Raw genomic sequence first — 23628 nt, 5'->3', positions numbered from 1 at the left:
TAATTTGGGATGCTACAGAATTGAGATTCCCAAAACCCATCAGGGAAGCAGGTGGCACCATTTGGAGCTCACAGCCTCCAGCCCTTAAGAAAAGGGCTATACTCATACAGGGTTTTTTTTGGTCGTGTATTTTTCTTTTTGTTTTTAAACAGCTTCCCCATGTCTGCTGCACATCAAGGCATTAACACAAACCCAGGTGAGGCAGATGTGCCAACATAGGAGCCCACAGGGCAGACTTTGCCTTATCCCATGGACCCAGAGCAAAGACAGCCAGGAGTTAGTGTTTGCACAGGTTTATAAATCTGATAAATACAAGTATAACACCCTGCCCACCACAATGGGGCAGAGGAGAAAGGGAGGGAGTCCCCAGGGTTGCTGAGAGAGCACTGGCTTGTACTTGGCAGCTGAAGAGTTCACAACAGCTGGAAATTTATGCTGATGTGTCAAACAGCTTCTCGATCATCTCGCCCACCTGATCGACCTGGTATTTGATGTATTTCTCAGGGTTCTTGGTGAAGGGCACATTGCCAAATCTACAAAAGAAAACAGGTGAGAAATAACTGGAACACAGCAAAGAGACCCACTGGTTCCTCCTCTGTCACAAATCAGCTCCACTCCAGCACACCCCACTTGAGTGACAGAGCATCCTGTGTAGAGCGAATGACCTGGTTACAACTGGCCTCACAAGTTCTACATGAACAGCCCAGGATGGCTCAGGGCTTTGTGCTCACTGATCAAGGAATCAGGGTGACAGCAGATGTCTGCAAATATTCAAGGTCAGCTTGGGAATGTCTCAGTATGCAAAGTAGAGAAGCTAAGACAGGACAATAGAAAAGTGGCTTGCTCAGGCTATGCAAGACCCCAAAGACCTCAGTAAACCCAAAGAGGAGAGGACAGTGCTGCAGGAGGTCTCACCTGTTCAAAAAGGCACCATAGGTCTCTTTCACAATGGTTTTCTGTGCCCGGCGGATTTTGTCCCGTTGCTCCATGTCTGGGATTGCCCAGGCCTTCTGGATCTTACACAGCTCCTCCAGCCCATCATTAAAACCCTGTCCAAGAGAAACTCAGTGAGCATCCCATCTGCAATCACATCTCCACACCGAGTCTGATGCTCCTTCCCTTCCCTGCTGATCACCAAGAGGTCTCCTCCTCAGGCAGATCTGTGTCCCAATCAACCAGGGCATGTTCTGACACCATCCAACACCTCCTTACCTTAAAGCGCTCCTTTATCATCTGCCTCTCCTTGTCCTTGAGCTGCAACAAGGAGGGAAAGGATCTTATTTCATCTTCAGAAATAAATATCCAACACCAGTGTTTGCCCACAACTCCCCATCCAACCTAAGCAATATCCAGCATTTGGTTTGGATTCCCTCTCCTACAGCAGTGAGGAGAAAGATGAAGAGAGCAGCACACCCTACACTGAGCTGAAGTAGGTTTAACAAGGATAATTTTCAGCCAGAACACACATAAAACAGACTTCTTCATGCTTCCAGCCCTTTCCAAGGGAATGTCTCAGGGTTTTGAAAATCCAAAATACAGGCGTCTGCTCAGGTGAAGATGTAAGAATGGAGGCAGAGATTAAAAGACTTGGATGAATCTAGGGCAAGGAAGATCAGAAGGCACTGCTGCTGTCCACTTGTGCCAGCCACAGTGGCCACTCTGCAGAGTGATACTGGCATGACATATAAACAAGGCTTCTGAGTTTTTTTTATGACAAAAGAGATGTTGTTTCTGGCAACTTCTGTCGTGTCAAGCCCATCCTTGCCCATCCTCTCACCTTCACTCCTGGTTGAAAGACAGGCAGGTTTCTCTCCGAGATGTAATCTGTCACCTTCAACCAGCTGCATGTGCAATGAGACGGGAGAGAAGCAGAGTTACTCACACCTCTACCAGAGCACCTCTGTCTTCACCCGTGACCCAAAGTCCAGCTCAGACAATACACACCCCAAAACTTCCCACAGTAGCCCCTTCCCAAGATGGATTCATTGCTTGGAAACCAGATATACTCTGCTTTGGTTTTAGCCAAGTTTCTGGTTTAGGTGAACCTCTCCCACTGCTCCAGCAGCTCCCAGAGAGCTCCCAAAGTGACAAAAGCAAGGCAGAGGATGTCACCGACCTGCGCTGGTAGGTCTGGATCTGCTGCTCAATGAGCTCCCGGTAGGACCTCTCAGCCGTTTTCTGTGTCACAGCCACCAGCTGGATCAGCTCAGACCTGGAAGAGCAGGAAACCTGAGGAAGCATCCGAGCCAGCTGCTCTCCAGGCTGCTCTCAGGATGGCAGCATTTCAACCCCCATCAACAAGTTCCTTTCAGCCCTTCACAATAAAATGTTCCTTGAAATGTGCAAACTGGGAGACAGAAGCAATCCGAGTTACTTTCCACAGCCACATCCTCAATCCTCCCAAGATCAAAGGATTCTCTAAAACCTAAGGCATTTCCTAATGCTTTTATCTTCCACTCTCAGGTAACGCGATGTTTGTAATACTGCAAAACCTTCAAAGAGGCAGTTTCAAGGACGGAAGAAAAAGCAGATATGAGGCTGGCAAGTAAAGGCCCTCAATGCAGAGCTCTGCTCCAAAACCATCCAATCAGCCTTGGACTTGAGGGACATTCACTCAGGTCACACACTTACTTCTCCAGAGATTTCAGAATGTAGTTGTAGTTGTTATGCAGAAAAATGGCACTCAAAGCTGGGTCTTCATAAACCTTGGATTTGCTAAGCAGGTTAAGCTGCAGGTTGCCCAGAACTTTGCCTTAAAGAGGGAAAAACACAGAACAAGAAGTTTTGCACTGAAACTTATTATTGACAAAGCAAACCAAGCTGTGGGCCCACAGCAAAATGAACAGCACATGCCTGACTGCCTGTACAAAGGTTACAATCACATGTACTTAACAGCCCTTACACAGATTTTTCTTCAGCATGTCACCAGAGCCTTTCTGAAAACTAATGCCTTCCATGCCTTGGCAATGGAGGTGCATTTTGGCTTCAGAGGAACTCCCAGAACCTGTCACAATGCAAGCTCAGGTCTCAGAAGCTGAAGGACCTGAACTCAATTGTAACAGAAAGAGAAATCACTGATGTCACTTTCTTAAAACTCCCCTTTGGCAGATGGGAGCCTTCATGGGGTTGAAGGTGACAATGGTTTAAGGGAACAGCTCTGCAGCACAGTGAGCTGCTGCACTGTGCTTTGTCCTGTCCTACTCTAACAGCCAAACTCCCAATCTGACCCTTTTTCATTCCTCCCATCAGACTCCAGCTCAAATGTGGAAAGATTACATGGCGAAGAGACACAGCCTGTGCTCTTCACCCAGGAATGAGCCCAATAAAGTCATGTCCATGAGGCAGAAGCAGGAAGCTGATGCCTTCTACGGGCTACCTAAAAAATAGAGGCTCAACAAAATTAAAATAATAAAAAGCAGTTATATTTATTGAAGGGCCTTCAGGTACATTTCAGCCCCTCCCCTGGGGCTACACCCAAAAATGGACAGTGGGTCACAGGTTTTCACACTTTTATAAGTTTGGTCCGTTTGCATACTGGGGGTTAATGTTCCAATTACAGCTTCAGGTAATGAAGTCATTTACACAAAGTTTGCTCCCCGCCAACTCACTTTTGTTTACATCTCTCAGGGCCTGAGGCAGTGAGGTGTCCTTGATTCCCAGGCTTAGAGAGGAATTGTTCTGTCTGACCAAAATGGGAAAGTAGTAGCTAACACTGTATATGGAGTTTAAACACTGAAGAATTGCAGGATTACAAACATATGAAAAATACAAGAGCTAAAATCCTAAGGCATCAAAGGTGTGCAGGGTACTCACAGATGTAGGTGCTCAGCAGCCGCCTGCTGAACTCTGAGCTGTAGCTACTGGCTGAGGAGCTGGTCTCTGAAAGGAAAGTCTTAGGCCAGTTAACATGCCCTGGGAAGAGGGGGGGTGTGTAGTCAGCCTGCCTCTATTCCTCATCCCTGTTGCTATGGAATTAGCTCCCACTGACAGTGAAATAGCTCCTGCTTCAGAGCCCACTGTCAGCAGCTCATCCAGGGGGCAAGAGCTCTGCACCCTCAGTCCTTGTGTCTGCATCCAATGCAGAGCACCCCGGCACAAGTATCTCCTTTCCTTCCAGGTGCTCAGGGAACATCCTTTTGATCAGAAAGAGTCATAAAACTCCTCCTCCCCATCCATTCCCCCAGCCCGAAAAGCGTTGGTAAGCACTAGAAACTGGCAATCAGAGAACAATGAGCTGGGGCTGTTAACAGCAAGCACACAACAGTAATTGAAACAAGCAGAAGGGCTCTGGAAAGCTTCAGCCATCCCCATGGTTGCTGACAGGGCCTGCCTGGCTCTAGGAGGGACTGTGCCAGCATGGGAGGCTGCCCCTGCAGGCAGCAGAGACTCCAGGCTGGCACATGCTCCTCTGTCTGGAGACGCCTTTCAGCCCTCGAGGGCTTGTGGGCATGGGGCCCACAAGACACGTGGGGTGGCCACCTCCTCCTGCCCCCCTCCAGAGAGTTTGGCAGCCAGACCTAGCTCGGGTGGTCCGAGTTCACCAGCACCCCATGGGAAAGGCCTCGAGGCTCCTGTTGCTGGGAGCTGGACAATGAGGAGCTGAGTGCACACGGGATAAAGCACGACACCAGCTGGGCCAATCTGCTACCTGTGCCAAAGAGATTCAGTGCCATCAGAGTGTCTTGAGCCTGTTTCAGCTCTTGTGGCATCCCTCATTGTCTGCTGCTGACAAGCCCTCCCTATTCTCCCTGGCCCACTGGCAAGGATTATTTACCCTCCCCTTTTCCCCCTTTTCAATTATGTGTTAATTGATTTACAACTGCTGGAGGATAAGGAATTAACATACATCACCAGAGTCTGAGGCAATATGAACAGGTAGGTGTGGGTAAGTTTGCTTACCTCTGGGATCTAAAGGAATATTGTATGTGTCCCCAAGAACTACAGAGATTAGGCAGAGCAGAGAGAAAAGGGGAGGGATGAGAGAGAAAAAGAAATGCAAAAGTGCAAAAAGACAGGTTAGAGACCACCATTCCTTTGAGAACAAAGCAGATATTAACACAGAGCAGCCACAGGCAGGTGCACAGGAGAGCAGGCAGGAGTCCCTCCAAGGCCACAAATGGAATGGAGATCACAGAGGAAAGGCAGAGTCCAACCTCCTTCCCCTGCTGGAGACATTGTTTGCATTGTCATTGGTCGTAATTAGCACAACACCTCATTCCAAATCAGTCCAAACCCGCTTTCAAGGCAAAGCTACCTCAAATCTATGCTGACTTTTCAATCAGCTAAGAGAGATCTCACTACAAGACAACATGTCAAGACTTCCCAACAGTGCTGACATCACCATTCAGGGGACAACATGGGAAACAGCTGGTTGTTCCAAGAAAAATTTCAGACCACTTCTTTGGCCAAGGAGAGAGACTAAAGGCCCAGAAGGGCCTGAGCACAGTGAACTTGCAAGTGGAAAAGGCACAAGGCAGTGCAAGAAGAGATGGGGCAAAAGCAGAGATATCTTAGTTTGAGTTGATTTAGAATTAGCAAGATTTCCAAACTGAACTTTGCAGGTAACAGTTTGGAGGCAGCTCTAAGCTTCCTCCTACCTCTGCTTCTAATGGGCTCTTTAACCCTCTCCAGCCTGTGCCTCCTCAGGGCCCTCTGCCCCCTGAATCTCCAGGCTGCTCTATTCCAACCTCCTTGAAAGCACAAGCTCTGCCAAGGCCAAGAGCTCACTGGAGAGCCTGGAGTTGCTGCTCTGCACAGAACCAAGAATCCCACTCCAGCTGATAAGCAGCACCACCCTGCTACACGAGCAGCTCTCAGCTTCTGATCTATGCATTTATTTCCACTGTGGGTCTCTTCAGCAGCCTGGGGAGCAGAACTAAAACTTGTCTCTCTGACAGGATGCACAAATAGCTCCAGTGTCCCAGCTTGCCCATGTCTCAAGGTTGAGGAGGTTCTTGCTGCTGCTGTTGTACTCTGAGCAGAGGACGGTGCTGTTCACACACAGAGCCCAGCTGGAGCAGCCATCCTCACTCCAGTACAGTCACACAGCACCAGGCAAGGCCAGACTTGGAGCTAAAACACCCAGGCATCCCCTCTCAGAGCACACCAGCAGTAAACACCATCTTCATTGTACCTGCCAGGAGCAAGTGTGGAAGGCCAGCAGGGAACTCTTGATCCCTTGGAGTTCTCCAGACAATCAACTATGTGGTCAAGGCAGATTGGAGGACAAGACAAACCACAGGGTGAAGGACAGGAGAACAAGCTCACAGTGCATGTTGAGGTTTGGTCACTTCAGGGAAGATGTCCAGGGAATCTGAGGAAGGAACTGCATGCCCAAGCAAGCCCCATGCATGTACATACCTTGTGAGGCCAGCATGGCACCTGCTGTCTCCTGGAAATCCAGTAATTGCTGTAGGAAAAGGATGGCCTAGAAGCAAGGGAGGGAATTTAGGAGCCACCAACATTACATCTCCAGTGCTCTGCTATTATGGATCATGAAGAACCACTTGTCCCCCCACACTTAGAGGCATTCAAGAAACAAATCACTACACTCCTCTGAACTGCTGGGTTTTCCACACACAGTCCTGCCATGGCTGAGCAAGCGTCACCAGCTCATCGTGCCACAGAAACCAGGTAATTGTGTAATTGTTAATGCTGAGACACCTTAATTTAGGAAGTTTCCCTACTGCTCTTTTTAGAACTCATTCAGAAGCTGTTTTACACAAAGGATGGTTCAAATCATCATCACGTACATTGCTGGTGAGTTCGTGAACTGTCCCATCTTTTGGCATGTTGTACTCCTTGTCTGGATCATTCTAAAAAGGGAAGAGAGACATAAGGTGAGCATCTAAGGGGAGACACCTACAATACACCTGCTGCTACAAGTGAGCTGAAGGCTTCTTCATCCAGCCACTCCCAACACCTTCAGGCCCAGCTCTTACAGTGCCATCTCCTGGTGCTCAGAAACCAGAGCTACCAGGCACCAGCAGCTCAGAACCTCAGGGCTCTGTTCAGCACGTGACCATCACAGCTTCAGCTCACCTACCATTCACCAAGCCCATCCATCTTACACAGAAACAGCTTAACATGAGTTCTCCAAAACTTTTCAAGGCAGTAATTTTCCTTTCTGTTTAAGTAGGATTAATTATGATGTAGACTTGGTGTCTGCAGAGGTCTGGATGCTCATGTCAAATTACTTGTAGGATGCCTGTTAAGGATCTTAGGCAAAGGCCTTCTGTGTTTGAAACCAGCACCAAGCATTTGGTATTTGACTGTCCCAAGCAATCCTGCAAGTTCCTGCTTCAGTCAGAAACTACACGGTCTCATGGAAAGCTGAAAGCTAAACTAGGGGTTTTGCTCCAAAAAACCCTCTTCCACTGAGACCACTGAGGAGAATCCTACCTTAATATTGTCTGCAAACTCTTCCAGTGCCTTCGCACCAGTGGTCTCCATGGAAGTGATCAGCCCTGGCAGTTTGTTCTTAGTGCCTGCTGCTGTTCCCTGGAATAGTTCCGCAATAGATCAGAAAAGGAAAACAAATAGTATCAGAACTTCCACCCAGCACATACCCTACCTCATGCCCCATGCCAGCATCTCATTCTCAGCTCCCCATATGCCAGAAGAATATTTACAGCACCATCAACAACACATGAAATCCCACATTCTCCAGGCAGAAAGGGCAGATGTTGTGGTAGTCCATTGGGGTCAGGACTTGAACTGAAAAGAGCTGCTGCTGAGAGATGCTGAGTTGCTGGTTCCCCAGCTCAGATAGGAGCAAGGTGCATTTGTGCAACTGCAGTCCATGCTGGGGGACAGAAGTGGCATGGCTTTGCTCAAAGCCACTGTGATAATCCATCTCAAAAATTCTTCAGATAACGCAAGCCACAGGACCCTCTCCAATCCCATCTCATTTACCTGCAAGACCTGGTCAAATTCTGGCTTCATCTGCTTGAGATGCTTCAGGATGGGGAAGATTGTGAGCACAGCTGAATAGTCATGTCGGATGATGGCTTTCCGGGCAGCTGAGACAATGTTATCACCCTCCATGATCAAGTTATCCAATGACTCCTGCAACAAAGCCAGAGACTCATGAGGAAGGAACAGGACTTCTGCTCAGGCAGCACAAAAGGCTCAATGCAGGACACCCATTCCAGACGACCGTTTGGCTGATGTATCATTTGTGGTACCAATGAGGGACTCTGAGCACATGTTCTCCAGGCTCTGTACAGGCCCTGGTTCCCTCAGCAGGTCCTGGAGGACAAGGCAGCATCCTTTACAAGCACAGAGGCTCCACTGACCTGGATGAGAGAATCAAAGGTCTTCTTCTGGTGGTGCTCTGGGACAATTTCTGTCAGGAGCTGGTATTCACTCTGGGCCAGTTTGACAAAGGCACTGACGCAGTGGATGTACGCGTCGATCTCGATGTCAAAGACGTCGTCCCTCCCTGCAAGGGCAAGATGCCTTTGGTTTACACAAGGAGCACGAGGTTCTTCTGGGACAGTTGATTCTGGCTTTGCACCCATCCGTGTGTGAGAACAAGAGTCATCTTCTCACCACTACTGCTCTGGCTTTGTGTGTGGGAATCTCTGAGTACCCTGCAGGAGGCAGGAAAAGCCACCCGCAGCTCAGGAAATGCACATCAGGGCACCACCTCTTTCCAGCCTCATGACAGAAATGAAGTTTAGAGCTCTTCTGGGATACAGACTAAATTTAATCAAGGGCCCGAACACAGAGTACTAAACTCAGGAAGGTCTGAGGTGAATTATTCAACATCTCTGCTTGTATTTTTAGAATTCCTTATCTCCATCCGTCATGCAGATGAACTGCCATTTGGCATCAACATTTCTGAGAAATAAAGGCTGTCCTGGAAGGCAGCTTCTTCCCACTTGCAGAAACAAGATAAAAAAACAGGCTGATGAACATTTACATCTTATGAAGCAGGAGTATCAGCACAGCTAGGTGAGTTATCTGCCATACAATGCTGCATACAAATGCAAATATCTCAGTCCTAGAATATGAATATCTCAGTCAAAGATCCATCAAAGATCCTACGTGGTAGGCATGAGAAGTGATACAAGGGCCAACACCAACTCATGTCAACCACTGCTGGATGTGTCTGCAGGACAGACACAGACAGACCCCATCCTGCAAGACAGTAAGATGACACAGAGAGGCCTTCTCTAAGCTATAGGCTGCTGCTTCTCTCCTCCCAGAGACTTCTGATGGAAAAAGAACCAATTCTTCCCCATGCTGACAGGTCTCTCAGGTTTATAGTTCAGAAGTTTTGGTCAGCAGAGGAGACACAGACTGCCTGCTGTGCAGTGGTGCACTGTAGCATGCGCTGCACTGCTGCCTTTCCTGTTTGCTTTGCTTCAGCACCCAAAGGCCAGCAGCCATCTACAGGAAAATGTCCCTCAACATGGTGACCTTTGCTTGGACAAAGTTGCGTTCCTTGTCTGAGGGCATAGGGAGTGTGATTAGTAGCAGTGAATTCTACTGAGAAGAGCCAGAGCTTCTTAGCCAGAGGAGGCTCATGCTTCAGGACTGCCCACGGAGAGGAACAGCCCTGGCTACACCACGACAGTGGAACACTCTGGGAAGCAGGGGGGACCAGCTGGCTCCCAGGGCCACCCCGGTACTTACCCGCAGCCGGCCCGTGCTTGTCGCTCAGGGCATCGGAAAGGTGCTTAACGCGTAAGTCATGCTCATGACCTAGTGAGATGGCAGCTGGCACAAACAGAAGGTGCAATTTATCCCGGGTGGTCACAGCAAGGATGCTCTCTCTGGCTGGAAGCTGCTTCAAGCCTGGCTTATTTGATCTGGTGGACACCTATTTCCCTACAGTCCCAGGAATGCTTCCTGACCAAATCCTTTTGTTGGGCTATATAGCGGTAGCAACCCTTTGAAACCTGATGAGAAGTGTGAGTTAAGTTGTTTCTTGGACCACAAGAGTCCTTTAACCTCCTGCCCATATGTTCTGAATGGGATTGCAGACATCAGAGTCCAATTTTTACCCACAGCCATTAAAAATCCAAACTCAAAGGCCCTCTCCTGCTCAGCATGAGGATTTTCCCCCACATGAGTGATGTTAGTCACCATCTGGGGTTTAGCAGGCTGCAGCACAGGTGCTGAAGAGACCTGCTTAGGATGGATTCATAGCAGGAGGCAGGAATGTCTCAGAGATGCTCTAAAGCATCTTCTCCCTTATCTGGCACAACCTCTAGCAGCAGAGGAGGTCAGAAAACAGTAGTCAAGCATTTAGGCAGGTCTGCACAGAGAAGATGTACAGGCACAATGCACTGAGCTACCTGTGGTCCAACACTTCAGCACCAGGTTTGGAAAGGTCACTAGGAAACTGAATATCTCAAAGTCCAGGCAAAAAGAAAAGAGAACAGGAACACCACAAGCAGATGTCAGCAGAGCTTCCATTACCCAGGAGGCTGCGGTGGGTCAATGTTAGAGGTAACATTCCTCTCCACCTCTACTCATGCTTATGGAGACTTTGAAATTCAGATAATAAATTCTGAATAAATAGAATAAATAAAACAAAATTTTGGTTCCCCAATCCAATGCTGTCCACCAACACTGAAGTAATGGAAGCCCCACCTGGGAAAGCAAGGCTGATACACAGTGAAAGTCAAGGGTGAAGTAGCTTGAGCTGTGATTACCTTCCATAGGAATGAGGTTAGAGGCCCCCTTTTTCCCATCTAGACCATGCTGAGAGTATTGTTTCAGAAGGTTCTGAGCCTTACGGATCGTGCCTGTCGCCAGAACCAGAGAGAAGAGACAAGAAGACCTAGAAAATGAGTGAAAGAAAACAAACCCAGAACACCAGCCCTCCACCAGCAAGTCACCTGGGCCCAGCAAGAGGATGCTGGGCAGCAATGAGGATGCTCAGCACAGGAATGTGAACCCCAAACTCGTGTCCAAGTGTGCAGATACAATGGCATTTCCAGAATGCTTCCCTGCTTTGAGCCTGGGGGTATAAATTCCAGCCAGGGATACAGGATCAGTTTGGAGACACAGTATGCTATGGCTGGGTGATAAACACAACCAGAGAAGGGAAGGCATGAATCTCCCTTCTCTGTAATGGGTTTACTGAAGTTGGTGCTCTGCATCCAAGCACAGAAGGATTGCTGCTTTTCCTCAGCTGTGGAAGCAGGGCTTTGCATGTGGACAATTCCTGTCTGGCAACACGTTGCCTGCTCCTCGGAGCCACAACTGCAGTCACTTAGTAAGAGGTGCCTTTCTGAGGGGTATTTTCTGAGCATAATCAATAAAGAGCCATCAGGAGCCCAAAAGCCAAGACAAGGAATGGTACAGGAAGCAGTAAAAGGGTGACAACCTCTGGGCTTTTTTTATTGCAGCAATTCCCATCAGAGGAATCCCAGAATAATGGATGTTGCCCACCCATGTGTTAACTTGCATTAAGCCACCCTAATCCCCAAGACACTTCTCTTCTAAAGAACTGCAAATCAATTAAAACCATGGAAAAAAAAATAACACTGGGTTAAAAGATTTATACTTTAAACACACAAAAACCAGACAGAACTGAACAAAAGGCAGTGCTGGATATACAGCTGGAAAGCACAAAACAAAGCATTAATGTGACAACTGAAGCCTAGGCAGTGTTTCCACATTAAAAGGTTAGCTGTCATGCAACAAGCTACAATTATCACAAGCACACCGACACCCTCCCATAGCAGACCTTTGCTGTTGCCTGCACAACAGGGAACTGGAAGTTTTGGGAAGGTGGAAGGGGTTTCTATAGGAGACCCAAATGAAACACAACTGGGCTGAGTAAAATGAAGAAGCCAAAAACATAAAAATGCTGCTGCCAAAATTAAGAATTGTTCTTCCGCTATAAAGTAATAAATACTTCAAACATGCAGAGGATCCCTACTTTCACCACTAACTGTGAGCCCCAGTGCAGCCTGGAAATGAGTGCTGGCTGCCCAAATGCTGAAGGGAGCCCAAGTACACACTGCTGCACACCCCTGGAACAGCATTCCAGGGTGCAGGACAGCTTCATCCCATAAAGGGATTTATGGCAAGGGAAAGGAAACTTCAGGTCCCCCAGACAGAGGGAGAGAACAGGAGGGAAAAGTTCCCCTTGAATTACCAAACTGCCTTAACCTGGTGCACTTACTAAATGACAGAACATGGTTCCCAAAATGTAATATTTCACTGGTAATATTGTCCTTCTACCAGCTCAGAGTGTTCTCAATCACTTTGTAAAGAAAGAAAAAATCATATCCATGAAACATTTTCTTCTTACAGGAAATGTCTCCCCTCATGACCCACACCTGGGAGATGGGAAGGATGGGAAGTCTCACGCCCTTGGCTGACTGATGCATTTGCTCCCAAGCTTCTGCCGTATGATCAAATGAGGGCTATGCCTCTTCTTCCAAGCTTCCTGATGCTTCTCACACCCCATATTTCCCCTTTATTCTTAGCTACTTTCAGAAACCTCAAGAGCGTGGGCACACCAGCAAGCTCCTCTGATCAAGGAGAGCTCTTTCTTACTGCTGCTCCCATGGCTCAGCAGCTGCAGAGCAGCTCAACTCAGGTACTGTTCTTCCACCTTTCCCATTTTCAAGCATTTAGGAGGAGGGGGAAAATGCAAAGGAATAAAAATAGAGGGTGAATTGGTGTAAAAACCACGCTGACATCATAAATGCTGTTGCTGTGAGCAGGCTCTCACTCCACAGGTATGCAGTGGATGCTTTCACAGCCCACCCTTGATGGTTTCTTCTCTTTTTCAATTTTTCCTCTTTTTCTCAATTTCAGGAGCTGATTGTGCTGCATTTTATTTGCATAAGCACAATTACCTGAGTTTACTGACACACACTGAGTGTTCAGTGTCCAGGGGCATCACTTCAGTGCTGCTGGATCCCTCTGACTTGGCATCATAATTAGGCTTTAATGGATTCTGGTGGAAGCCAAATGTTTTTGTTCCAGGATTGTTTTCCCCTATTAAGCAGCTCCCTAACCAAATGGGACTATGTTTCAGCTACTAATGAAAACATCACATTCAAGCCAGGCAGTGATCAGTCTGGGAAACAGGAATGGGCTCTTTATTCTGCCACTGAACGTGCCTTTAGGTACCACCTCACTGGAGCACTAAGGAAACTGGAAAAGAGCTCCCCTGTAGTCTGAAAAGAGCCTCCAAAGGTCAAAAACCACCTGAAACCTTTGCTTCTGTGAACCAGTTGTTCCATAGAGTGGGGTTTGGGCATGCATGAGATGTTTTTCCACATGCAACTCATTCTCTTGTTTCTCTTTTCCATTGGGCAGTTTTCTATCCAAGCAGCAGGGCAACACATCCTCTTTTCTCAAGCACCAGCTGCAGGAATCTGCATGAAACCAGACAATGCCCTCTGGCTTTTGTAGGCAGCCAGACCAGGTGGCCTTATCCTTCCCCAAAAGTGCAGAGCTGCCTGCTGCTCTCAAGCCCAAGGAGAGCACAGGGTCTAGGAGGCATCACAAATAAACCTTATTTTATGCACATATGTTTGCAGCAGGATGATTTGGGAACCTGAATACACCTGCTCTCTGAGAGGGACTGCTGACATTTCAAATATCAAACTAAAACCAGAAAAAGCCCACAAATCATCAGCTCAACTTGACCTGTCAAGTGTCACTTAAAAAGAGACAACTCTGCTTTAGAAGCATCTCCAGCAGTCAGATTTTTAACTGCATGATGTAATAACAGGAGACAGCATGGGGTACATCAACAGACAACACAGGAACAGAGAGATGAAGACCCTCTGAAACAACACATGGATATGGAGCATGTTCTCTAGAATTCAACACAGTCCCTGGGGCTATCTCTGCCTTGTTACCCTGCTCCTAATACCTCACCTTGCCTTTAGCCCCTCTTGTGCTTTGTTTTGTGGTAAAAAAAAAGCTATAGCACAACAGATTTAGTTTGTTATTTACCCCTTGCAACAGGTTAAAGTGTGCATTGGGGTGTGCACTGGAATATTCTTCCTCAAGGATCAAGGAAATCAAGGCTCTTGTTGGAACTGTCAGAAAACACCCTTATCTGAAACTCAGATTGGCAGACCTTGGCTTTACTTACTGAAATAAAGTAACAGAACAGAAAAAAAAAACCTTTGTCCAAATTGAACAAATGCTAAACCCAGAGGACTCAAACACCACCAGATAATGTTGGTCTGAAGAGAGCCACTGTGCCAATGTGAAGATGGTGTGAGACCTCCACCTCAAGAGCTGTACTTGAAAGCTAATGGAATTGCAAAAAAAACAGTGAATCTGTGCCCAAAGACTCTATTTTTCTCCATTTTTAATTTCACTGAAGTACATTTCAGCAGTCATAACAGATGGCTTGGTGTATGAAGCTCAACATCCACTGTCCTTCATGAGCTGCAGTCTGGTTCTCTGTCTCCTTCATGACAATTGGAAACAAATGAGCCACTATTTTTTCTTGACATTACAATAACCCAATGGATCACTTGAGACACTCTTTCCTTCATGCACCATCAGCTCCCTAGTGCATTCAGACCATGCTCTACCTGCTCCATCTCGCAAAATCCAATTCAACATAAAGACATGAAAATCTTCTGGCACATCTACTGCTGAGACTTTCCTCATGACAAGTTATTCTGGATGCCCAAATGCATCCACTTTAGAGGAGTCCTGTTTGTAGGAATTTGTGCTCTCTAACGTGTGGGCTCCTCTCTAGGAGAAAATCCAAGATCTGAGACTCTTTTTAAAAATCCCTAGGATTTTTCAATAATCTGCCCATAAAAATAAAGCATCTCCCCCATTCCTGACTCTTTACCTAAGAGCACAGGGGAGATACTATCACTTGTCAGGCTGCTCAGAAATGTTTGCTGACCATGCTGAATGCACAGCAATAAAAACACAGGAACCTTTTCAGAATCAGGTGATAACTGAGAACTGTCAACCAAATCTGAAGCATCTACAACCTGAGCTTCCCATGGCTCAACTACACAATCCCACTGGCACCTTTCAGTGCCTCTGAGCCTTACCAAGTAGTTCTCTGCTGCCAGGGGGAAATTCACTGAAATTCAAACCAATTCCATCAGCTTTCAGGGACAGCTCCAGGGCACAGCAGCAATGGCACAGACTGATTTTGAAAGACCACAGTGGTGAAGTCTGAATGCCACAGCCTTCCCCAGGCAGCCCCCCCTCTCCAAATATCCCAGGCACACCCCCTGCTGCAGCAAGAAGAAGCCCAGCAAAGCCTCTCCACACACAGAAGTGAAGAGAGTGAGCACCAGGGCCAGCACGCACACACACACAGACACATTACCTGGGATGAAGACTGCATTCACATCAAGATTATAAAAATAAACACAACACAATTAAAATGGGTATTTCTTCTTCCTCCCTTTCCCCATCCCCTCCATTCCCAGTCCCTACCCACATTTCTTACTATTTTCCTGAACCCAGTAAGAATATTTGGACACCATAGGACAAAATAAGGAAGGGGAGTATTGGCCAGGTAAACCTACAGAAATGTGAACTTTTCTGATGTGATCACTGTTACAGAGGAGACAACAGAGTGCTGGGACACAGAGGGTCAATATCCCTGTGCTGGCTTTTGCTGTTCCTCCTGGCTGTGCTCCCACTAGATGGCACATTCCAGAGAGGGGAACTCCAGCCCTACACGCCCAAACTCCAGAATGACCAACCTCACCAGCTGCAACAAATGCAGCAAAACCACGTTGTGACGAGAGAAGGAATAACCCACCAGCCACGTTCATAGCTTTTCCCAAGACAGGCTGAGGCAAGAGCTTTAAGAGCCCTTCTAAACTTCAGACAATGCTGTATCTCATTTTTGTAGGCACCTACCTAGTCCCTATCTCAGCTCCTGGGGGCTTCTTGCTTTCTAGCACAACAATAATTTATTCATAGCTAATGACTGAAGTGAGGTGTTTTATCAGATATGAGCTTTCTATTTGCTGTGGCACAGGGTATATGCCCATATGCCAAGGCTCAGGATTTGATCTGAGGTGCTCTACAACAAATCCTTTTACAGCCCATTCAGGCCTCTTTTTACTCATCTCCTTTGTTAGGGCCTTTCCCCTCCCTGTACACAGGGCCTCTCTGGGTCCCTTTACAGACCCAGAGAACAGACATGATGGCTTGACAGACAGACAGACAGAGTCTGTAATCCCAATGCTGAATCCAGAGCAGAGAAGTGCTTACCTCCAAAATCTCACCTAAATATCCTAAAAACACATCTTAGAGCTACCTCAGCAATGAGAAGGCCTGAAGATGTGCAGTGATCTCTCTGGGGGGACTCACCTGGTCTCTTGATGGGCTTTTTGGTGGGGGTGTCCTTCCTTTTGTTCTGAATGGCAGGGGAATATGGCACCCCTGAGGAAGAGCTGTTCTTACGGAAATGGTCCTTCAGCCCCTTGATGGAGCGGTCGAGCTGCACAGAGCGGATTTGGAAGTAAACTGTCATGAAATCTGAGGAGACAAGGTAAAAATGAGATTATAAGCACACAGGGAACACTATATGGTAAAGCAGACACTTTGTGCCCCTGCAGGGACTTAAAAGCATTTGGTGTGGGACCCCAAGTCAGCATCCTTCCCTCCCTCCCTTCCCTCTACTGTTTTCTTCAAAAACTTCTTCTCCTTTCCCCTGCAATCTTCATTCCAGCCCTCCCACCACACACATTAATTTCACCACTACCAAGTGGTGGAACTGACAGGAGATATTTGTGCAAGACATTGTCAATTCAAGTGCTCTGTTTCCAGCATGAGAAACTTCGCACACTTTTCAGGATTCAGGGCACTCGGGAATTTAATGAGGTGCTCGTCATTTGAAAGCAGAATGCAAACTGACTAATAAAATATGCTCCATATGCATGAGTTGCCTTTGATCATGGAAAAATTCTTAAGAAGCTTTTAAGGGTGTTCATCATACTTGCTAGGTACAGTAATCCCCCCCTCAGGATTGAATCATTGAGGTGGGGGGTGATTCTTGGAGCTGCACGAATGTGAAAGTTCACATTTCCTGTACAAGTCTACAAAGTCACTCAATCCTGAAGGAAAAGTTAATAAAGGACTACAAAGCTCAAGGCAGTTCTTGATCCTGCAGAACAGGAAAGGAGAGACATGTACAGACTGAAGAAAGTTTGTGCTGCTTTCCCCCTGCCCTTGGCCACATTTCATACAAAGAGTTCTAGTCACAAATATTTCCCAAATGGGAATAAGTGCCCAGTGTCTTGCACATTTATAAAACCTGAGCACTGTATAGCTACAGCTTCATCTGAAGGCATTACAGGTGCAGGGGATTTTTGCTACAGGACAGACTCTGCATTAACATAATTTGTGCTTTGTTTACACAGCTCATTGTGTTCAACCAGCAAACCATTGCTTCAGTCTCACTACAAAAAAAGCGCAGGATCTTCAGGTGCTGGAAAGACTGAACTACTCAGCTGAAAGGTGCCACTAAGGCATCACTCGTCCTGCCAGTGCTGCCAGATGGCCAGAGGGAACAAGAGGCAGCACCACCCACCTTGGTTCCTGCCGTTCTCCACCAGCCAGCCCGATATGCGAATGATGTCGTGCAGGACGCTCTCCGGGAGGTGCTCCAGGCTCATCTCCTCCTGCGTGTCCATCTCTTCATCCCCACTGATCAGGTCCAGGATCAGGATGGGCGGCACTGGCTTGGTGTGTCGCGTCATCAAGCTGCGGAACTCCGATTCCAGGGATTCCTTGCCCCGCTCAAAGAGGGATTTCTGGCACAAAACACCAGGACAGAAGCAGAACAGGATTTCTGTAATCAGTCACTGTCTCAGATTGAGAAGGAAGATGTACTCATTTGCCATCTGTATAGCAGCTGTCTTCTGTTAAGTGAGCAGTTTTCCTTATCTCTTCCACAACCAGTCCTCTCTCAGGGGAGACCCCTGCTGATAACGGGCTATTGAATGTCCCTGTGTGACTGATAAGAACTGTAACATCCCACTGTGAGATGCTCTGCCCAGAGGGAGGAGCCAAGCATTCCTACCTGGATACAATCTTGAGTTTCTGGAACACCGGCACGGCTTTTCCTGCGCTGGATTTCCTAGAAGAACAGCTTCCTCTTCCACTGCAGGAAGACTACACCCTTTTCTACAGAATCCCTGCTCCAACAGAACCACACCTGCCCCTCCAGGAGGACTGCAGCCATAATTCCCAGCTGGACTGCTGCCAACACCCTAACAGGGTGTCACGTTGTATTCTGACTCTGTCAGTGTTGTTTTGGTTCACTGCATTGTTTATGGGGGTTTTTTTTCTTCCCTAATAAAGAACTGTTATTCCTGCTCCCATATTTTTGCCTGAGAGCCCCCATTAATTTCAAATTTATAACAATTTAGAAAGAGGGAGTCTACATTTTTCCATTTCAGGGGAGGCTCCAGCCTTTCTTAGCAGACACCTATCTTTCCAAACCAAGACAGTCACTCAGGAGTATTTTTGCATAAGAACATCCTTCCTAACCACTGTCAAGTTCTGCAGGCTTCAAACTCCAACCATGCCTGTATCTGAGAGATTTTTGAAGTGAATTAAATTTAAGAAATGCTTGGGAGTTGTTCAAGTGGGATTTAAACAGATCCCCCGTTCTGCTCAAGCAGCTGAAGGACTGACAAGAGCTGCTCAGGAGGAGGTTCAATCAACTCCTCCTCCACAGGTGCAAGAGCTGCTTTCAGAGTCCTCCTGGCACAACAGAGAGAGAGCAAGATGCCAGGAGCAGAAATTCTGCCCAGAAGCCAAAGCAATCATTCCTTCAGCTGTGCCCAAAAACCACCTTCCCCAGGCAGCAAACCCACAGCCTCTCCCAGCAGGGGACAAGCAGCAGGGCTGTGTCTGTCCCCCTCTCATCCATAGGTTCCAGGTCCATGACCCACCACACGGTTCAGCTCCGGGCTGTCCGGGTTGTTGTCCTGGAAGTATTCCACTGCCTTCTGGATTTTGTCCATGCAATTCAAGTATTCCTCCAACCTCCCTGTGGGACTAAAAATAAAACCAGAAATAAAAGGTAGTGCCCCAAGAAACAAACAAACAAAATAACAAGAAAGCACCGGAGCAGACTCAGGATAAAAATAACAAGGGAAATCCCAATCCACTTTTCTTCAGCTAGGAGGAGAACATGGAATTCCCTTCTGCCTGCACTCAGTGCCACAGCAGGATACCCAACCCACACAGCGAGTGCAGCAGTACTGATGATGGAGCAGCACACAACTCTCAGCCTTGCTTTCCTCTCCCAGACAGGCCCTGATGGGAAGGCAGAGGGAACTGCACATCCCATCTCAGACAAGAGCCATCCAACACCCTCCCAGACAATGAGGCTCCAGAACAGCTCTGGTACATCCTGGATGCAACAACAACCTCAATGGGCAAGGAAAACCTTTGGGAAAAGGTCAGAAGAAAACAGAGAAGCCACCAGTGCTCATGGAGATTGCAATGGGAGCACCTCTGCAAGATCTGGAAGAGAGCCCAATGCAGAGTCTGAGCTGTCTTTGCCCTGTGGAAATGGCTGAACGTCAAGTCAGTGTGGACTGAGGAAAGAATGTGGGAAGGGTACCAAGCATACCAAGGGTGTGTGGAGTCAGCTCCCCCACCTCTATCTCAAAAATCCAACAGGATGAAGCTCCCAGCAGGATTGAACTGCTCAACTCACCCTTCCTTGATGATCTTCTCTGTGTCCTTGGCCACATGGTAGTAACTGATGACGTGATCCAAGCAGGACAGGGTCTTCTCCACGTTCTCCTGCAGGCGTTGCAGGTTCTCTGTCTGTTTGTGGACAGGGATGATGGAGTTCTCCAGCTTCATCAAACGGCTCTCAAAGGAGGAGAGGATTGAAACCTACACACCACGAGAGAAACCAACAGCTGAGGACTTCCTTCCTATGGAGTGGGGTAGGAACTAGAGCAGGGAAGTCAGGGATCTTCAGGGCCTAGCTTTTGTTTTTGGGCTCTGCTACTAATTTGCCATGGCTCCTTAGCAGCTGTTTCCACCCCTCTATGTCCTGGTTTTTATTAACAATCACAAAACAGATCACCTGCCCTATAGGGATGGGCCAATCCCAAATTAAACACTTGCAAAGAGTGAAGATAATGTTCCAAGACAGTAAAAAGGACAAGCAAAATTTTACTCATCCACAGGAACTTGCCTGGAGGTGCCCCATGTAAAAAGAGCAGCAAAATCACAAACCAGCAGCCCCTTTGCTCCACACTGAGACCCAAATAGGAGCTGCACAAGGACCAGTCTAGTGACAACCTTCTTCTCCACCACAGACATTTGGCTTTTAAAGAAGATCATGACAGTGCTTCTGACAGGTGGAAAACCAGAGCAAGCTCATAAAAGGGTGCCTCAGAGTCAACTTTTCTAGGCCAAAAGGTATTTCCCACGAGATTCACTCCTACGTCGTGTTTTCCACACTTCCCAGGTGGTGCCTCTATGGCTTTTTTAAAGCACTGAGACCAAAACTGGACATAGTATATCAACTGAGGGCTTATGAGCAATACCAACACAATAATTACTTTTTACCTTTACACAGAACACTCGCAAAATAAAACTCCAAACAAAACCTGAATTATGAAGCAACAACACGATGCTGTTGCACAAACTAGTCTGAGGTTTCTTAATACCTTTTCCCCAAAAGAGAGGACTGATTGTAGCAGAGATGGGGCCAACAGCTCATCTGAGCCCTCAGCAGAGCAGGAGAGAACAGTATTGAAGCATTTCTCAGGTTTCCCCTTTGCCCAGTCACTGAAGTCCAAAGTGGTTCATCGCTCCACATCCCTCAGATGGGCACCACAACAGCCTCGAAAACTAATAAACCTAAAAACCTAAGAAAAAGTAAAGCCAGGCCCAACATTAGGACATCCCTACCATATTCTTGGTGAGTTGGTCACTCTTCTCAAGGCTCTCTTTGATAAAAGACAGAGTTTCTTCTTCCTGTGAGTAAGATGAAAAAAAAAAATACTCTAAAATTCTGAACACTAAGGTTTAAATCACTAAACAGCACGTATAGGTTTTTACCAATCTTGTAAACTCTGCTGCAAGCCATGTTTGGTCTGATGCTGATTCTGCGGCCACATTTTAATATTACCACCCCTTAACAGAAATCAGGGCAAGTAACCCAAGGTGGGGACACATCATGTAATGAGCCAGAGGGCTTATGAACTTGTTGTTTCCCTTCAATGCCATGAGCATCAGCACAAAATAACATGAAGACTTTTCCCACTGAGGCACAACGACTCAGTACGCATTTCCCTGCCACAGCACAACACAGGTGTTGCACCAGCACCTTCCAAATCCACCGGGAACTCAAGTGTCCGATGCAAAACAGCCACCAAGGGCTGGCTGTAAGTCATTAAAGCCCACGGACGCTGGAGGGAACAGCAGCCCGCACAGGCTGGCTTTAAGACCCCAAAGGCCACAGGCAGAGGGGGAACTGCAGCCTGTCAGGGCTGGTCTCACAGCCTGCCCCGAGAACCTGACGGGAGAGCCCACTGATCCTGCCAAGAACGGAGAGGGGAAACCCAGGCCCAAAGTGGGCAGCAGAGATGCCGCCATCCTGCAAACCAGGCCTTGAAGGGGGACCTGGGGGTGCTCCCAAGCCAGGCGGAGGATGACGAAGGCCTTGAGGGTTCCCGGGACGCCCCCAGGCCCGGTGAGGACCTCCAGACCCAGCCTCGTCTGACCCAACGCCAGGGGGCTGCGGGCCCGGGCCCGGCCCAAGGCCCCGGCAGCGCCCGCAGAGCGTCCCAAGCCCAACCCCACCTGCTTGAGCTTGTCCTCGATCTCCCTCCGGCGGGCCGACACCTCCTCGCTCGGGATCATCGCGCCGGAGCCGCTCCGCCGCTCGCTCCCTCCGCGCCCGGCCCGTCACTGCCGCGCCGCCATGATGGGCGCGGCGGCGCGCAGCGGGCATGCGCAGAGAGCGCCGCCGCCATCTTGAGAGTGGCGCCGCTCGAGGGGGACGCGGGGGGGCGGGGCGGGGACGGCGGCGCGTGCGCAGTGCCCTGCCAGCGGCCATGCTGGGCGTGGCGGGAGGGCGCCGCCATCTTGGGAGTGGCGCGATGGGGCGCGGACCCGCCGCATCCATTCTTTCGCATTCCGGGACCATCGAGTCCAGGCCGTGCCTCGACACCCCCTTGGCACCCCCGGGGCACCGAGGGCCGCGTCCAGTCTTAAACATCTCCAGGGACACTGCCTCCACCACCTCCCTGGGCAGCTCCTTCCACTGTCTAATCACAATTTTTGTGAAGTTCCTCTTCATCTCCAACCTAAAGCTCCCCTGGCACAGCTTGAAATTATGTCCTCTCGTCCTGAGCGTGGCACTGTTGCGTAAAATTTTCTTAAGAGAGGATGTTCTTTGATGTTTGACCTTTGTGTACTTTCAAGCCTAATCAACAATAAAGGAGATTTAATCTGGGAAAGACACAACAGCCAACAAGTTCTAAGTGATGTGCAGGCGTTAGAAAAACAAACTGCACATTGGTAGAATTGCCTTGTTAAGGTTTAGCGTTTGACATGTTTAAATTATCTCGGGGTAGGTTAACAAAGCTTGGGAAGAAGGATGTGCTACTGGAAGTGGGCACAAGGAATGCAGAATTTACAGGCCACGAGAACATTTGGCGGAACCCCCAAGTTAAGGAAGGAACTTATAAAACAACTCAGCAATTGGGCTGAATCAGCTCCAACTAACTGAAATTCCAGCAGGGGCAGATCCAAGAAACCCACCAACCCAAAAGAAGAGAAAGACTGAGCAAGTGGACTAATTAGCATGGCAAACAAGAGAATAATTTCCCAATGGAAGATAGAATAATAATTAATAAGAGAACTATGTAACTTGTAGCCAATTAACACAAATCCCTTTGTTTGCTAAAATGCATAAATAGTAAAAGGTTTTGATAGTTGCCATGGCTTGATTTGCGGAGTCCCAACGAGCACCCAGGCCTCTGCAGCTCTGAAATAAATAATCAATGTCTCTCTTGAGTGTGTCATAATTGGTTTATTGCACTGGGGGTAACAAATCTGAATTTGTGCACAATAGACGTGGAGGAAGAGTCCAGGGGTTTGAGCTCAGGGAGGTGAAATTATAAAAATGTGAGTGTGAATTATGTCAGCCCACCCCTGTCCTGCAACCTTTCTAGGGAGAAAGGTTATCCCACGGGACAGCGTGGGGGGGATGGCCAGGGGTATCACGCACTGGGGGCTCTGCATGCCCCTAAACCGCCCCAAGCCCAGAGCAGGGAGCGGTTCTGCAGCACCTGCAGGTTCTGCAGCCCCAGCTCCTGCTGTCCTGTTCCGCTGCAAGGCTCCTGCCACGCGCAGGGACTGGTGTGTGCCCATCCGTCTTCCCCTTGTCAGACCACCCCGAGCTCCAGAGAGAAGCTCTTTTTTTTATTCAACACTGGATTTCACAACCCACCCTGTCCTGCTGCCCACGGATGTGCCCAAGCTCTGGCTCTGTTTTATCCCTGTGTGGCCAAAACCGCCTGCATGTGTTTTGTGGGGATACCTGATAAAGGGGATTTGAGGGTATAAGAGAGAAGATCCCTGTCCAGGCTCAGCACCCAGCACCTTTTGTGCTTCCCTACACTGGGGAAGGATCTTTCTCCCAGAACAGCAGATCCA

At 48.2% G+C, this 23628-nt stretch overlaps 1 protein-coding gene across 8 annotated transcripts; it reads right to left on the bottom strand.

The window, feature by feature from the left end:
• Positions 1 to 277: 277 nt before the first annotated feature.
• EXOC7 (exocyst complex component 7) lies at positions 278 to 21945 on the bottom strand. 8 transcript variants are annotated; one of them, XM_068209428.1, is made up of 21 exons: positions 21769 to 21945; positions 20875 to 20940; positions 19661 to 19845; positions 18888 to 18993; positions 17519 to 17741; positions 16297 to 16464; positions 10668 to 10760; positions 9643 to 9711; positions 8298 to 8443; positions 7915 to 8067; positions 7402 to 7500; positions 6753 to 6815; positions 6361 to 6427; positions 4900 to 4938; positions 3814 to 3879; positions 2632 to 2752; positions 2117 to 2212; positions 1778 to 1841; positions 1213 to 1254; positions 916 to 1049; positions 278 to 533 (listed from the first exon to the last, which is right to left on the bottom strand). In XM_068209428.1, exons 1-21 carry the CDS (start codon positions 21826 to 21828, stop codon positions 431 to 433), a joined length of 2163 nt encoding a protein of 720 aa, XP_068065529.1. In that variant the 5' UTR covers positions 21829 to 21945; the 3' UTR covers positions 278 to 430. The 8 variants fall into 8 exon arrangements, with proteins under 8 accessions (XP_068065529.1, XP_068065530.1, XP_068065531.1 ...); XM_068209429.1 differs by lacking the exon at positions 4900 to 4938; XM_068209430.1 differs by lacking the exon at positions 9643 to 9711.
• Between the last annotated feature and the right edge of the window lie 1683 nt (positions 21946 to 23628).

The sequence above is a fragment of the Anomalospiza imberbis genome, chromosome 19 (assembly GCF_031753505.1).
Source record: "Anomalospiza imberbis isolate Cuckoo-Finch-1a 21T00152 chromosome 19, ASM3175350v1, whole genome shotgun sequence".
NCBI classification, from domain to species: Eukaryota; Metazoa; Chordata; class Aves; order Passeriformes; family Viduidae; genus Anomalospiza; species Anomalospiza imberbis.
This window is presented reverse-complemented; position numbering and strand designations above follow the sequence as displayed.